The sequence below is a fragment of the Desmodus rotundus genome, chromosome 3, assembly GCF_022682495.2.
Source record: "Desmodus rotundus isolate HL8 chromosome 3, HLdesRot8A.1, whole genome shotgun sequence".
Classification (NCBI taxonomy): domain Eukaryota; kingdom Metazoa; phylum Chordata; class Mammalia; order Chiroptera; family Phyllostomidae; genus Desmodus; species Desmodus rotundus.
The window spans coordinates 49,250,366-49,265,467 of NC_071389.1; the positions used below are offsets into that span (position 1 = coordinate 49,250,366).

Sequence of the window (15,102 nt, forward strand, 5' to 3'; positions counted from 1 at the left end):
ACAGATTAAGTTCTAAGATTAAAATTAAATTAGAAACTTGATAGGAGTCAAAACAAAACAGTAAAGAGACCTAGATGAATATCCAAAAGCACAGTAAATAAGGGCAAGTATAGGTGAAATAGTTTAAATTGTGAATTATTCCCTAAATACTAAGAATTCAGAGAACCCAATTAATGTGCATTTTAAAGTAGCTTCAACTTAATACATTTTAAAGCTCAGTAATAGAAATTAGTACAGGAGTGTCCCAGACTATAGAGTTTAACAAGTTGTTAAGTGTGAAATGCATTCCTAACCGCAAATACACAGCACCATAAATCGTGAGCACCTTTAACCTCTTCACAGGATTTCTCCCACCCCTGTACTGTCACAGGACAGATGATTTAATTTAGTGCAGAGCCGCTTCAGAAATGTCAAGATATTCATCTCTGTGTCAATAAAATGTAGCATACGAGACCACTTTTCCGCTGTCCGATTATTGACAGTAGTAATATATAGCACGAATTAAGACTTATGATGTGCCCGGCACTGTGCTTTATGTATGTGACATATTTAACACTGGAAACCTATCCATTGTGGTGCCGTTATCACATACTCATCGTAGATGAGTAAGCTTAAGTTAGGAGGAATTCATTAATTTGCCCCAGGTCACAGAGATAGAATATGAGAGTTTGGATTTCATCCAGATCCGTCTGACCCTAAAGCCCAAGCTCTTAATCACTATGCTATATTATCTGCTTTACAAGTTCATTTATAGTCTTTTGAGGAAAGCATTGCCATGTTCCAGTGAACATAATAGCACTTGGAATTTAGTAGATATTCAATAATCTGTTGAATATATACAATTAAACAATAGTGAATATATTTTTATAAAACATGAAATGCATAAGACTCAGCCCAATAATGTCTTTGAAAAATATTTATTTTTAAGAAATTTTTATTTTACAAATTATTTGTCAAATTTTATTTCATATATGATGTATTTTTTTTGTCTAATATTGATAGGACTCTAGTCACAATCAATTTGTGAAATTCTTTAAAATCTGTAACCATGGTGTGTAATGTTGGCCATAGCTGTTCGGACAATATAGTGATTATTGACTGTATCATAATAATGCTGTTTTGTAGAAACAATTAAGACACAATATTTAAATTTATTTCTACAGACTTGTCAAATTGCGGATCTTGGAGTTAAGAGAAAATCACTTGAAAACGCTACCAAAGTAAGTGACTGTGTATTTTCTAAATTCTGAATTGTGATTTTTTTTTTACTAGTAGGAAAAAAATGACTATTTTCATTTGGCTATGCTTTGCCATTTTGATTGAGTAAATTTTTCTGTATTTTTAAATAACGACTGAAAAGTAAGGTATAATATAAGAAATTAATATTAAGGAAGAATGTGTCCTGCTTTATAAAATCATATAATTATAAGGTAGGAAGAGTTCATTTAAGGTTCGTGTCATAGTTGAACTTACACACCAGGAAATTACTGCATTAAAACTTTTGATATTTTTAATTGATATTTTTAATTGACAATTGATATTTTTAAGCTCAAAAACAATCAACAGTTTCAAAAGACTCAACCTAATCAAATGCTTAATTTTTCAAGTTAATTTATGGGTTGTGATAGTTTTCACTTTTTAAATCAAGACTATACAAAAATATTACATTAAAGTTATTAAAAATTTTTATAGAGATTCTACAACGGTTTGGAGAAAATTTGCATTTATACATTCTTTCAAACTGTTCCTTTTCATTAGTCTTTTTAAAATTTGGTTTATATAAAAGCAGGGCATTTTATGTAAAAATTAATACCTAAAACTTTATGCAATGTTTAATTTAATGCAATGCTTTTTTTACCCCGCTTTGAGCTACTCATGTCTAATAATAGAATTTTATGTTGTATAAAAAAAATATTTTTGAAAGTCAAAAATTATTCAAAATAGATGTGTTTTCACTCAAGTGAATTATTATGACTTGTGTATGTTACAATTAAAGTACTGAAAGTACCATGTTGCTATTATTACCTTCGTACAGTATTGCAGGAAAATGTTGAGTACAGTGGTTAATTTTTCAAAAATCAGCAAGACATAGAAACTTTTCCTTTGCTGAACCAAAACTCAATTTTATTTTTTACTTTTTAAATCTTTTCTCTAAGCAAACTGGACTGAATTTTATCGTTTTTTAACCCATATTTTACCAAAATACCTTCATGTACATTTTTATGCATGCCATTATATATAAGATTTTTCTCAGTTCAATACAAAACTTTCAGTAATGATATGGATTTCATTTAAATATGTGCATAAAGATAAAACATGTATTCATTCCTCCATAAGTAGAAGACAAAGAGAGAACATGAAAAAGAGGAACTATCCCTGTATCTGGAGACCCTGAACTTTAAGTAGCCATTCTCTAACCCACAGCATTACGCATAGGTCTGATACGAGACACTCTTCCAGGCTGGGACATAAACTGGGATAGGAGAATGATGGAGCCTTTGACTGGTTAAGCATTAATCTCCTGTAAATGCAGCTCATGCCACCATTTCCATACCCAGTGCTTTAAATGTTACATTTAAAGCAGACACTAAACCATGGTGAAAAGCAGTTGTCCCCGGTATATACATTTAGATCCAGGAGAAAATATCAAGTGTGTGGAGGAGAATCCTTTTCCTACTGCTCTCAATGGTTTTGGTGTGAAATATAAAGTAAGTCTGACATAGGTTGACGTGTTTTTAAATATATGTTTAAAAAAGTAAATTTTAAATCTATATTAAAGCCTGACCACATAGTGCATTTATGGACTTTGTCAGATAGCTGTGAGAACAGTTCAGAGTAATGAGTAATGAGTAACACTCACAACCGGTGTATGGCTATTCATTAGACTTTGAGATAGTGGTCTAGTATCAAACAATTAAAATAAGTAGAACAATGTACATTAAATTATTTGTGGCCTGAAAAACATCATAAAGATGTGTAAAAATGGCTCTGACTGGGGTGTCTCACAAAGTGAAAAGTCACCCGTTCGACTCCTGGTTAAAGCACACGCCTGGGTCGCACACTCGGTCCCCAGATGGGGGCATGCGAGAGGGAACTCATCATTGTTTCTCTCACACATCACTGTCTTTCTCCCTCTCTTTCTCCCTCCCTTCCCTTCTCTCTAAAAATAAATAAATGAAACCTTAAAAAAAAAGATGTGTAGAAATGGCACTGGGTCTCCGTGATAGACAGTTAATCCATGTATAACTTGTATAGACGTTACAGTTTTCACATTTACAAACATTTCAAAGTTATCTTCAATCTAGTGTGTTCACTTTTTAACTTAGAGACAAAATCTAAAGAACCAAAACCTGCCTAAAATATGCAGACCTGTATCTTAGTTTTTAGTGTCTATAAAATGAGAATTGCAGAAAAAAGTTCTGTCTTGAATAAACGTAAACTATGTTTTCAATAAGTATTATACACTGTACTTTCTGGTCACCAGTCTGGACCTGTAACTGAGAGATATCTGAGAGCTTTCTACTCCTCTTTACTTTGCACTTCCAATGAGAATTTTTAAAAATGGAGTTGTAAGAAAACAATTTAGTTTTATAGTAATTACTCCAAGAAGAGATAGCTCACATTTTCCTCAGGGACACAAATAAGATGCCAAGTCTTCAGTGGGTTCTCAGTGATTTTCTCTTCTATCTTCCATTTTAAAATATGTATCCCTGACAATCTGTGCAAGACATAAAAATGTGAAAGGATTATGATATGCCATCCAATCAAATGTGTATCCCTTACGTAAACTGATAGAGACACTTTGATATGTGTAGATTCTAGAACATATTCTTTCAGTTATTAAATAGAAGTTAGTATTATAAAATTTTATACTGTTTTTGTGATCATTCCTCTAGATATATCAATGAGTAAGAAAATTAATTTTTTCATATGTACATTTGCTTAAAAACCATTGAAATAGGTCTTGATTATGAATAATAATTGAGGACTCTGAACATCTGAAGAAGCTAGGTAACCAAAAAGAAAAACCTTTAGATTTCAAGATACAACATTTTTTCATAGCAGAATTATTCTCTCAATTATGGTATGTTTTTTGAGGGCAAGTCAGAAATGAGTTTCTTCTCGTTTTGATGCTCTTGCACTAGAGATTTCTCTAATTCTCATACCACACATCATTGCATGGCTAGATCTTCCTTATGCTTCCAAGGGTGTTCAACCTGCAGCCCATGGGGTCCATGCAGCCCAGGGTGGCTATGAAAGTGGCCCAACACAAAATCGTAAACTTACTTAAAACGTTTTTTTTTTTTTTTTTGCTCATAAGTTTTTGCTAGAGTTTCTGTACTTAATGTGTGGTACAAGACAACTCTTCTTCTTCCAGTGTGGTCCAGATACACCAAAAACTTGGACACCTCTTCAGATGTTGCCACCCCAGAAGCTTTCCCTGATGACATCCTGTAAGGTTGTCCCCCCTGAGGCTTTAAATCATCTCTCTCTTACATTTGATTTCCTTCATAGCATTTATAGTTCTCTGAATTATTTTTACTCTGTTTACCTGGAGATGATCTCCTCAGGAGAACGTAAGTTCCATTAAGGAGATGGTTTTCTTTTTTTCTTTTATGTCCCTGATAAATCTTTAGAGCCTGCAGCAGTACCTGGGCCATTGTGAGTGCTCAACTCAATAAATAAACAAAAATGCACTCAACTCAAATAGGAAGTAGCTGTCATGTGACCTGGAAATTTTGTGATTTGATTTTTTTCCCCATAGAAAATTTTATGGGATAACAAATACTATAATAAGATGAGTCCTTGGTGAGCATCAGATAGAAGAGGACAAAGACAAATAATAGGAGGTTGCTCAATGGCAGACAGCTGAGGCTTGAATTTTAAACATACACACACATACACCCTCTCTCTCTCTCTCTCTCTTTCAAGGTATACATAACAGCTAAGGCAGGACAAAAGAAAGTAATTTCAAATTAATTATATTAATATTTATAACAACTAATGAAAATCCAAAAGTGGTATAACTTCTTTCTTTTTTTTTGTCATTAAATTGTGGTACAAAATAGACAGGGGGAGGTTAAGAATAGTATGGGAAATGGAGAAGCCAAAGAACTTCTATGTATGACCCATGGACATGAACTAAGAGCAGGGAATGATGGTGGGACGGGGTGTAAAGGGCAGAAGGGAACAAAGGAGAAAAAATGGGACAATTGTAAATAGCATAATCAATAAAATATATTTTAAAAATATTTTTTAAATGTGAGACATTTAACCAGGGAACATAACATATGTCAAGATAAAAAGAAAGGGATAAGTATAGTTTTTTTAAATGAAATTTAGGAATCATTTCCATGGAACTAACATAACAACATGCAGAGTCCAGCAGAAGTAATGCCATTGAGTGTGGTTGGTAGGGTATGTGAATGTCCCCCATGAGATGCACAGCAATCTGAACCTTTCACCTAAAACGTCATAAGGTGTGCTTGAGTGTGATGGTGGTATGTTACCAAATTACATGTTCATGATTTTTAATAAATTACTTTTAATAAAAGAGGGGCATTATTTTTGTTGGGCCCTGTATACATGGTTAGTAATAGTGGTGGGTTTTACCTTTAAGTGAATTTTTTTCATATTTATGAGAATTTTTCTAATACCTTATTTAAAATATGGGCTGTTCATTATAATATGTTATGGCTATGACTTCCTTTTGAAAAAAGCTATATATGATTTTATGTAACTATCTGTGGTGATTTTGAAAATATGAAGTAATATGAAAAAAATAAACACAGATTAAGCTCATCTTAATGTTTGTATTTGTCCTGCCTCCTGAGTGTATAAGGCTTACGAAGCGTGATTCCTCAATCTGCTGCCATCATACACTGACTAAGAGGAGTTTTTCAGACTGTCTCAGGAGAATTACCAGGGTAATATCAGAATATGGAGTAAACCCTGATGAACAAATCCAAAGGGGAAAACGAGATGATTTTGGTGGATAAGGAACTCTTAAAAGCTGTTGGAAGAAAGAATTTAGAATGGAGATTTAAAGTTTGAAGTGATATCAGTAACAACTTCTTTTGGATCATGAACCCTTCTGAGAAGTGGGGGAAAAAAAGCTGTGGAATCTAGAAAAGTATTATTTCTAAAATTCTAACTGTGTATATTTCCAATATATTCATTGCCCATTTTTATTTCCTTCTGAAGGTAGATTATTTGGCATTTTATGTAAAGTAACATCAAAATACATAGCATACTATGAAAGAATGCCAAGAAAAATACCCTGTCAGTTTTAAAGTACCAAAATTTTTCAAATGGATAACTTTAACTACATAAATGTTTCTAGTATGTTTTCTCAAAAGAGAATATATTACTGAGCCCAGTTTTACTTGGTCCATAAATAGAATTATATTTCACTATTATTTATGAAATCTCTGTAGAAAAAATTATTAAGGAATAATTTAAAGAAAAATATTCCAAATAAATGCATAAATAATACTCTAAAACTACTAAACTATGTATGCTGGAAAACTAGAAAATAGTGTATCCATTATACATGACTGTATTCCTTAGGCGTCATTGTTTTTATTTAGTGATTTCCCTCTGAAAACAAAGGTGAGAAATTCCACAGTATCCCTCTTCTCTGAATGCCCAAGGACCTGTATACAACACACATATTCAAAGGTGTCAAAACATTACCCCCTATCTAGACGTGCTCTAAGAAAAAAACTTCCCCTTAAATTATAAATATAAATTAGAACCTGAGCTACAGTAAAGCTACTAATAAAAGACATTAGATCACAAAAGTCAAGAAATAAAACTGAAGGACTATTTCAGATTGAAGAATACTAGAGAGACATTATAACTAAAAACAGTGATTCTGAATTGGTCCTTTTGCACACACACACACATATTATATATATAATAAACAACTGGCAGAACCTTCATGGAGTCTGAGAATTGGATGGTAGCCGTGTATCAATGTTAATTTCCTAATTTGGATGCTTGCATTTTGGTTTGGTAGGAGAATGTTTTTGTTTGTAGCAAATGCACACTAAACTATTTGGGAATGATGGGGCACCAGGGTTGCATTGTACTCTCAAATACTTCAGAAAAGTTATATGTATAGTGCTTTGGAACTTTTTGTAATTTTATAATTGTTTAAACATAAAATGTTTTAAGATTTTCAAATATTAACTCTTTAAAATTTAAAAAAAGCACTATTTCATGGAGAAAATGATCAGCTTCATTTCTGAAACACTTATAGAGGGCAAGGGGAGAGTTTGCATTTGTGCACTAAAGTGCTTAACTACTTATAAAAATGACCATTTGTACATATGTGTTAAGGTCCTACACATGTGAATAATATATGTACTATGGGTTTCTTTTTTCCTGCCTAAATGACAACAAATATGCTACATCTATAATTTATCACTCAGATTTCTATTCATTTGCAAATATTTTTCTTAGATTTTATATCAGTTAATTTATTCTTTTTAAGTAAGATTATAGGCAGACTTACAAAAATAGAATGTAGTCATCATATTTCCCCTTTTGAAACCTCTCTCTGTTATCTATTTTACTATCAGTTATCACTATCAGCATAATGAAGAAAAATTCAAAAATAATATGTATTCTGAACTACACAGGTGCGACTAACTCATTTTCTATCCTCATTTCAGTGATTCTATTAACGAATTTATTTCATTTGGCATTACTTTAATAAAATACATCAATAGGTTCCATGGTTCTATTGTAATAAAAAATTCTATTATCAGTTGTAGCTTATAAAGTAGGTTTTTGATGTTAACTCTGTTTTTTGTGACTATAATACATAATGCTACAATGTGTTTTATTAATCATATTACCTTATGCTTTTACCAATGGATACTGATTTATAAGGCAGGGTGTTCTGCTAAAGCCATGGTACCATCCATTCTGGGTTATTGTTGCTAAAAGTGAAAATTTGACAAGCTAGCTAAGCAAGGGTGATCATATTAGTGACCTCTGGTTGTAAAGAACTGCACTTAGAACTAGGTCTTATACTTTAAATTGAAATGAAATAAGTGATAGTTATAACATGTTATATTCAAAAGCATTCTATAAATTATAATGCATTATAAAAATACAAGTATTAGAGTCCCTTCTAATATATCCAACATATATACCTTCCAAAGATTCACAAAAGGAAAGGCTATAGCTGTCTGTCTTATAAACTAATTGTATTTCTTTTTAGCTCACTTTTAACGTAAAATTAGGACTAAAAATATTATGGTTAGCTAAGGCTGAGTCAAGTCTAGTGAGGGCACAGAAGCCAAATAAAACCATAAGATTAAATAACTCTTTTCAAAGTACTTCAAAAATTACCCACTCTGATCCCTAATGATTCAATTAACAAAAGATAAAAACTTCGTGGTATAAAATAGTGAAGCTGAAAGTGCTGTGACTTCAGTTTCATTAGATGTCAACGCTTAGCCTCTCATGGAACAATTAGACTGTACTTAGTTCTGTTTTACCTGGGAAGAGCCGTAATGTACTTAAATGGGTATAAACTTTGCAGTCAAATCAACCTGGATTTGTACTCAGGCCCTTGCTGCTTGTTTATGAATTATTTAATTTATTTGAACTTAAGTGGCATTATTTTTAAAGAATACTGGTTGGTCATCACCTCCTTTAAACTATGAATTATAGTTTGGGTCATAGTTGAGAAAATGAGTTTTCTGATTATTTAGTGCCAGGAAAATATTTAAACAAAAGAAGTATATGAGGTCTGTCCAGAAGGTATTGAACCATGCAAAATAGAGACAATTATTGAAGAAGATACAAGACACAAGAAACACTGTACATAGGACAAAGGGACCCCAGTCCCCTACAAAATAAGCACTTTGGGACCTCACACAGTTCTCCCAATCACCATCAACTGCCCCATAATATTTTCCTGCATCTCATTGATGGTCTGAAATCTCTTCTCCTTCAAAGGTGTTTCAGTTTGGCGAAAAGCCAGAAGTCACAGGACACCAAATCTGGACTCTAGGGGGGCTGAGTCACCTGGCTAATAGGATGTTTCACCAAAAAACTCTGTATGAGATGTGATGTGTGATTGGATGTGTTGTCATGATGAAGCTGCCAATCAGCTCTTGCCCATAGCTGTGGCCTTCTGAATCATCGAATAGTTTCTGCACAGGAATGTTGAAGCTTAACACAAAATCTGATGCAGATTTGTTGCTCTACTCACTCAGTCATTTTGAATGTGATGGCCACACAGTACACATGCTCACTCAACAGTGTCTACTGCCCCCACTGACTAGTACAGTGAAGTCATCATTGTTCACACTTGTGCATTCCAGTCCACTGTCTTTGGCTGCCAGTTTACATCCATGTGCCACAACCCATTTTCATTATATTAACAATGGCTTGACTTTTTCCAGACAGACCTCATATTTTGGCATTTGGCAAACTTGAGTGTATGCTAAAAAAGATTGACATGAGTAATACATATTTTTTATTTTATCTCATAAAAATCTCTTTATTAGAAAGTGATAGAAGGTGTATTTTATAATAAAGGCTTAAAAGTAATGTGTGATGCTATTTTGCTTTTATTTTTTAAACAGTATTGTAATGAGAACTCATATAAATGTCTCCCATCCTCAAAAGTGTATGTAAAAATTTTAAATATCTTGTTATTAATTCTTAAAGACTTTTTCTTTTTCTTTTTAAAATTGATAGTTTCTTGGGTAGTTTGGACTAAAATGCTAAAAGAGATGATAAAAAGTAAACTAAAACATTCAACAAACATCAAGAGGAGCAGAGCCACCTTTTGTGAATTCATGTACTTTTATAACTTCATTCACTGAAGCTTTGCAAACTTAACTAATGTAATGTAGAGGATAGCTCTCCCCTTTATGCATAAATGTAGTACCTTTACTAAAGATATATTCTGAACATCATACTAGTATGAATCTTAGTCTCAGTATCTTGGGCTAGAAAAATAAACAAAGACACAAAGAACCTAGTTAGTAGATTTACTCCTGTGGTCTCAGATATAACCTCGCTGGTGGTGAATTGCAAACTTTATCCCAATTCCAATTCCATATTCCATAGCCAGATCTCCATTGGAATATTCACCACATATCAAAACTGAAATCATTTTCATCTTTCTCCTCTACCCATCACTCTATTGCAAAACCAAACCAAACAACACCAAACAGAAATCCCAGGCCTCTTCTTATATACTGCCTAATGATAGTTCCATCTACCTAGTCCCAGAAATTAGAACTCTTAACCCACTTTTCCTCTCCTGTACCCCCAAATGCACCTGTCATCAACTTATGTCATAACTCCTTCTTTGTCTTATCTCTCTCACTGGAATCCATCTCCCTCTGGTTGTCAGAGATTAAATGGCACATGCCAATTTAAAAGTTCATCATGACTACTCACAGGTTGCCGAAGACAAACACGTCAAGACCCTTCATGGCTTGGAGTTAGCATTTCCACTGTCTTTACCTTCCAACACTCACCATCCCACAGGGTTTCTCTGCTGCATCCAGTATTGTATATCCAATATGTAATATTGCATATGCACCTTTGTCTCTCCAGCATCTTTCTTGGAAACCTCCCCTTTCCTATCTGAAAACCCAAATTATCCCTTAACTTTTCCATCACTTTTGCAGTGGAATTTGTCATGGATTCCACATTCAGAGTGGTAGCTTTGAAAATCTGTTATCGTTTTTCAAGGCAAAGTTTTCATAAGAATTTCAATCTAATTATAGTTTAACAGAAATTTAATAAGCCTAATTTTGTGAGAGTCTTTTATCATTTTAATTATGTTATGTGCAGTTCCAACTCTATAGTCCAACTGTTAAGTAAGCAAAGCTGAACAATATGCTTTTCCTTTGTAATCACAAATTTTGTAATAGCACAGTCTTAGCAATAGTGGGCCCTCAAGAGGTATTGGTGAATTGATTTTTCACCAGAACCCTTTTATAGTATAGACAGTTGCCAACTTATGATGGTTTGATTTACAGTTTTATTTTAACTTTACAATGGTGCAAAAAAACCTACACATTCAGCAGAAACCGTACTTTGAATTTTAAATTTTAATCTACTCCTTGGCCAGCAATATGCAGTTCCATATTCTTTTATGATGTAGGGCAATGACAGCGAGAAGATTTTGCCCAATTGGAAGCTAATGTAAGTGTTCTGAGCATGTGTAAGGTAGGCTAGGCTAAGCTGTGATGTTCAGTCAGTTAAGTGTATTAAGTGCATTTTCAGCTTATGATAGTTTCATTTAATGGGCTTATTAGGACATAACCACATCGTAAGTCAAGGAGCATCTGTATTTTCTCCGCCTGGCAAGTGCAGAAAAAATTGAACTTCAGGACATATGTTTTATTCCAGCATTTTAAGGTTTCTCTACCATTCATGTTTTGGTTTTTATTTTTTAAAAGGACTCTTGATGAGTAAACAATAGACTACTTTGTCATTGAGAGTTGGCTCAGTAATAAACACTAAAACAAGTGAAATATATCTAACCCTCCATAGATGTTCTGTTTTCTTGTGTCTCCACTTTCCTTTCTACTCAAGTCAGGGTTAATCCAAGTCTTTCAGTATACAAAATACATCATAAAAAAGACTTGATTTTCTGTGGAACAGATGCAAGGGGAGTATTGGTAATTGCTGTAGTTTTTGACAGTTTTTGTTATACTTAACATCAGTGCCTGAACAATATTAAAAATAAAAATTCACTAGATTGTTCATTGGATTCCACATACGAGTGAAATCATATGGTATTTGTCTTTCTCTGACTTCGTCATTTCACTTAGTACAATGAACAAACTGAACTAACAAGCAAAATAGAGACAGACTCATAGATGGAGAGCAGGATGACAGCTAAGGCTGGGAGAGGTTAGGGGGTGGAGGGATTGAGGAAAAGGAACACGTGGACATGGACAGTAGTTTGGTGATTGTAGGGGAGCGGGGGTTATAAGGGGACTGAATGGTAATGGCAAAAACACAATAAAAATAAAAATAAAAATTAACTTCATGACGTTAATCTCTTCCAATATATATTTTACACTTGTTTTTAATAATATGAGATTTTGGTTTATCTTTGCTTAGCTTTTAAAAGTTATGATTTCTTCCCTGTCATATTCCTAATTTTATTATGTTTAGTTTTACATCATTTACACTTTAAAAGATCCCAAATCTTTATTTAACTATGTTGTATTTCTATTCATTTTTTCCTTTGTATTTAAACTTTTTAAAATACATTTTTTAAAAAGCTTCTGTTAAACAGTAAATAATAGCAATCTTTTTTCCAGTTATAAATGTCCTATAGTTTTCTAATAAGAAATAAAATTAACTAGATTAAAATGCTATAACTTTTATCAAGCATTAGCTTTTTAGTTTATATTTTTCCTAAAAAGTTAGGTTAAAAATATTATGCTACCTGAATTGGTTAAAAGTAAGAATAACACATTCTCTATTAAGGAATATTCAGTGACAATTTAGATAAATTACTTATATTAAAATGTTATTAAGGCTATTATTGACTCTTCTGATTGTTGTAAAACATTTCTAAATTAAACAAATTTCTAATACTAAAGCTTTACTTTGATTAAAAGTCTCATGCAATTTCTAAAAGCAAAAGGAAAAGAATCTCTTATACTAAATAGAATCTTAAAAGGCATCTCTTTATTATATTCAATTAATGGATACATGTTTTAAAATATACTTATGTGCTTTAGTTTTATTCAAGGAAGGTTTGATATTTAGGGATCTATTTAAGAGAGAATATAGAATTTTTAAATGTTGGCTTCCCTTTCCTTATATAACCTCCTATTCACTAAACATGATATCCGAGACCTCAGCCTGACCCCTACCTTCCTTCCAACCACTCCCCTACTTAACTCACTAAATATGACATGTAGGCTTGTATCTCTGCACACCTGTTGATAAGGTCTTACTACACAGGACTTTATATCGCATATGAGTTTCTTACAAACCAGTTTAAAAATAACTGTACATGTACCTAGTGTGTACCTAATGTGACAGACACCATTCTAGGTGTGAGAGGATATGACAATGAACATAGATTCTCTCTGCTTCATTGACTTTCAAGCCTGGCAGAAGGAGACAAACCATTAACACATAAACAAATAAGTGAGTAATTGTTATAAAGAAAACAGGATGATGTCATAAAAAATGGCTAAGTTTGGCGTGGTTGTTTAATTGGTTGGTTGATAGTTTTGGGGGTTTTTAATTTTTTTGATTTGGGGGGTAGGCTGGTTAGGGAAGCACTTTGTGAAAGGTGGCATTTGCATTTAGTCAAGAAAGATGGGAACAGAAAGCTGAGCACTGACATTATCGGTATATAGGTCACTGATAGGAGCTTGCTAAAGGTATTTCAGTGATGCATTAGATGCGGCCTCTTTGGAGTGGTAGAGGACAGAGGCAGGATTAGCAAAAGAAGATAACAAGTAGAAAAAATAGAGATAGGTAAATAACTTCAGACGATTAAGATACAATGATGACATGGGAGACGGAGCAATATTCTAAAAGCCCAGCTTCCACAGTCACCCCCAAATTTAGCAAACATTCCCTGAGCACTCACCTAGGGGGGCAGGATTGCATTGCCATAATATCAGTAAGCACAAAAATTAAAATTGAGCTGACATATGACATTTAACAAAAAGAAACTAAGTACAGACAGCACCTTCATGAAGTTTAATTGCAGAAGGGAACCATGAGAAGGCGGCAGTTAACTGGGTGACAATACGGTGTTGTGGAAAGGATTTTTTAAAGATGTATGATGCTAAAGCATCCTTGCAAGCTGGTGGGAATGATCTGGTAGAAACAGTGGAATTAATGATGCAAGAGAGAAGGGAAATAATTACCAGAGCAAATTCTTGAGGAGGTGAGGGAGTGAGAGGCAGAGCACAAGTGAAGGAGGCAGCCACGGAAGCAAGGATCCTTCGGACACGGAAACACAAGGGCCCTCGACAAAATGGACGTAAATGGAGATGGGTGGCTTGGGGGTGGAGAGATGGAAACATTCTCAACTAATTGCTTTGATTTTCTCTATGAAGCCTGAAGAAGAATCATCAGCCGAGAGTAAGTAGGGAATGTTGGAAATTGAGGAAATTAGAGAAAGTGAGAAAGGCCAGTTCTCTTAGACAGTGGGAGAGAGAGTATATTAGGGTGGTGTCCTGGAATCACCTGACAATGTTGAATGTCCATTAGAAATGTGAGTTTATATGTTTGAAAGAAATCCATTCAGCCAGGTGAGCAGTCTTCTTCAGAAAGTTGGATACATTGCTGCAGGCACCGGAGTCATCCAGCTGGGTTTTGCCAAGCATGCCGATGGAGGAGGCAGGGGCAAGGGAACTTCGGCTTTTACAGGTGCTGACTGGGGTATGGGACTACAGAGTCTAACGCAGGCGTGGGGTAACTGAGGAAAGAGAAGAAATGTTTCATTTTGTCCTTCTCTCCTTTTTGATATACTATGAATTCTTAAAGTACAATCCAAATGCCACTTTGTAAAGTGTCTCCTGACACTGCAGGAATAATTATCCTCACTCTGCTGCCCTAATGATTTGCATATTCCTCTACGGTAGCCTTTACCACATTGTTCCGGGTTGGTAATGTATCGGTTTACCCCAAGAAAACTGAAAACTTTCCAAAGAAAGAACAGTATCTTGTTTATTTACCTTCATATTGACAACAACATGGGGGCATAAAGAAGTTTTTCAAAGAACATTTGCTAAATGAAGGCAAGTGGTGCTTTAATGCCTAGAGAAATGCCAAGCAATTGGTAGGCACCTGATGAGTATTTGATTGATTGTGAGGAACAGAAATAAATAGGAAGTTAAACTCTGTGATATTTCTCATTAAACAATTTGTCCACTGCAGTTGCCTCTTGATTATTGAAAAGTTAACTCAAGCATAAATGCAATGTTTTTCTGTCTTCTCATTTCACTTGCATACCTTTCAGCCACTCTATTCTTTGTTAGCCTTCAAGAGAGTATACCACAGATGTCAAAAAGGTACAGCTGTCTTTCAGGGGGCGGTTAACACTGGCAACATAAGGACATGGCTTAAACTGAC

At 33.9% G+C, this 15,102-nt stretch overlaps 1 protein-coding gene across 3 annotated transcripts in view; it reads left to right on the top strand.

The window, feature by feature from the left end:
- The window catches only part of LRRC7 (leucine rich repeat containing 7), a 483,504-nt gene that overhangs the window by 246,631 nt on the left and 221,771 nt on the right, over positions 1 to 15,102 (top strand). For all 3 annotated transcript variants that reach the window (XM_053920503.1, XM_024565449.3, XM_024565450.3), the window contains one exon: positions 1,164 to 1,220. In XM_053920503.1, the coding sequence (XP_053776478.1) occupies positions 1,164 to 1,220 (57 nt within the window). The remainder of the gene's footprint in view (positions 1 to 1,163; positions 1,221 to 15,102) is intronic.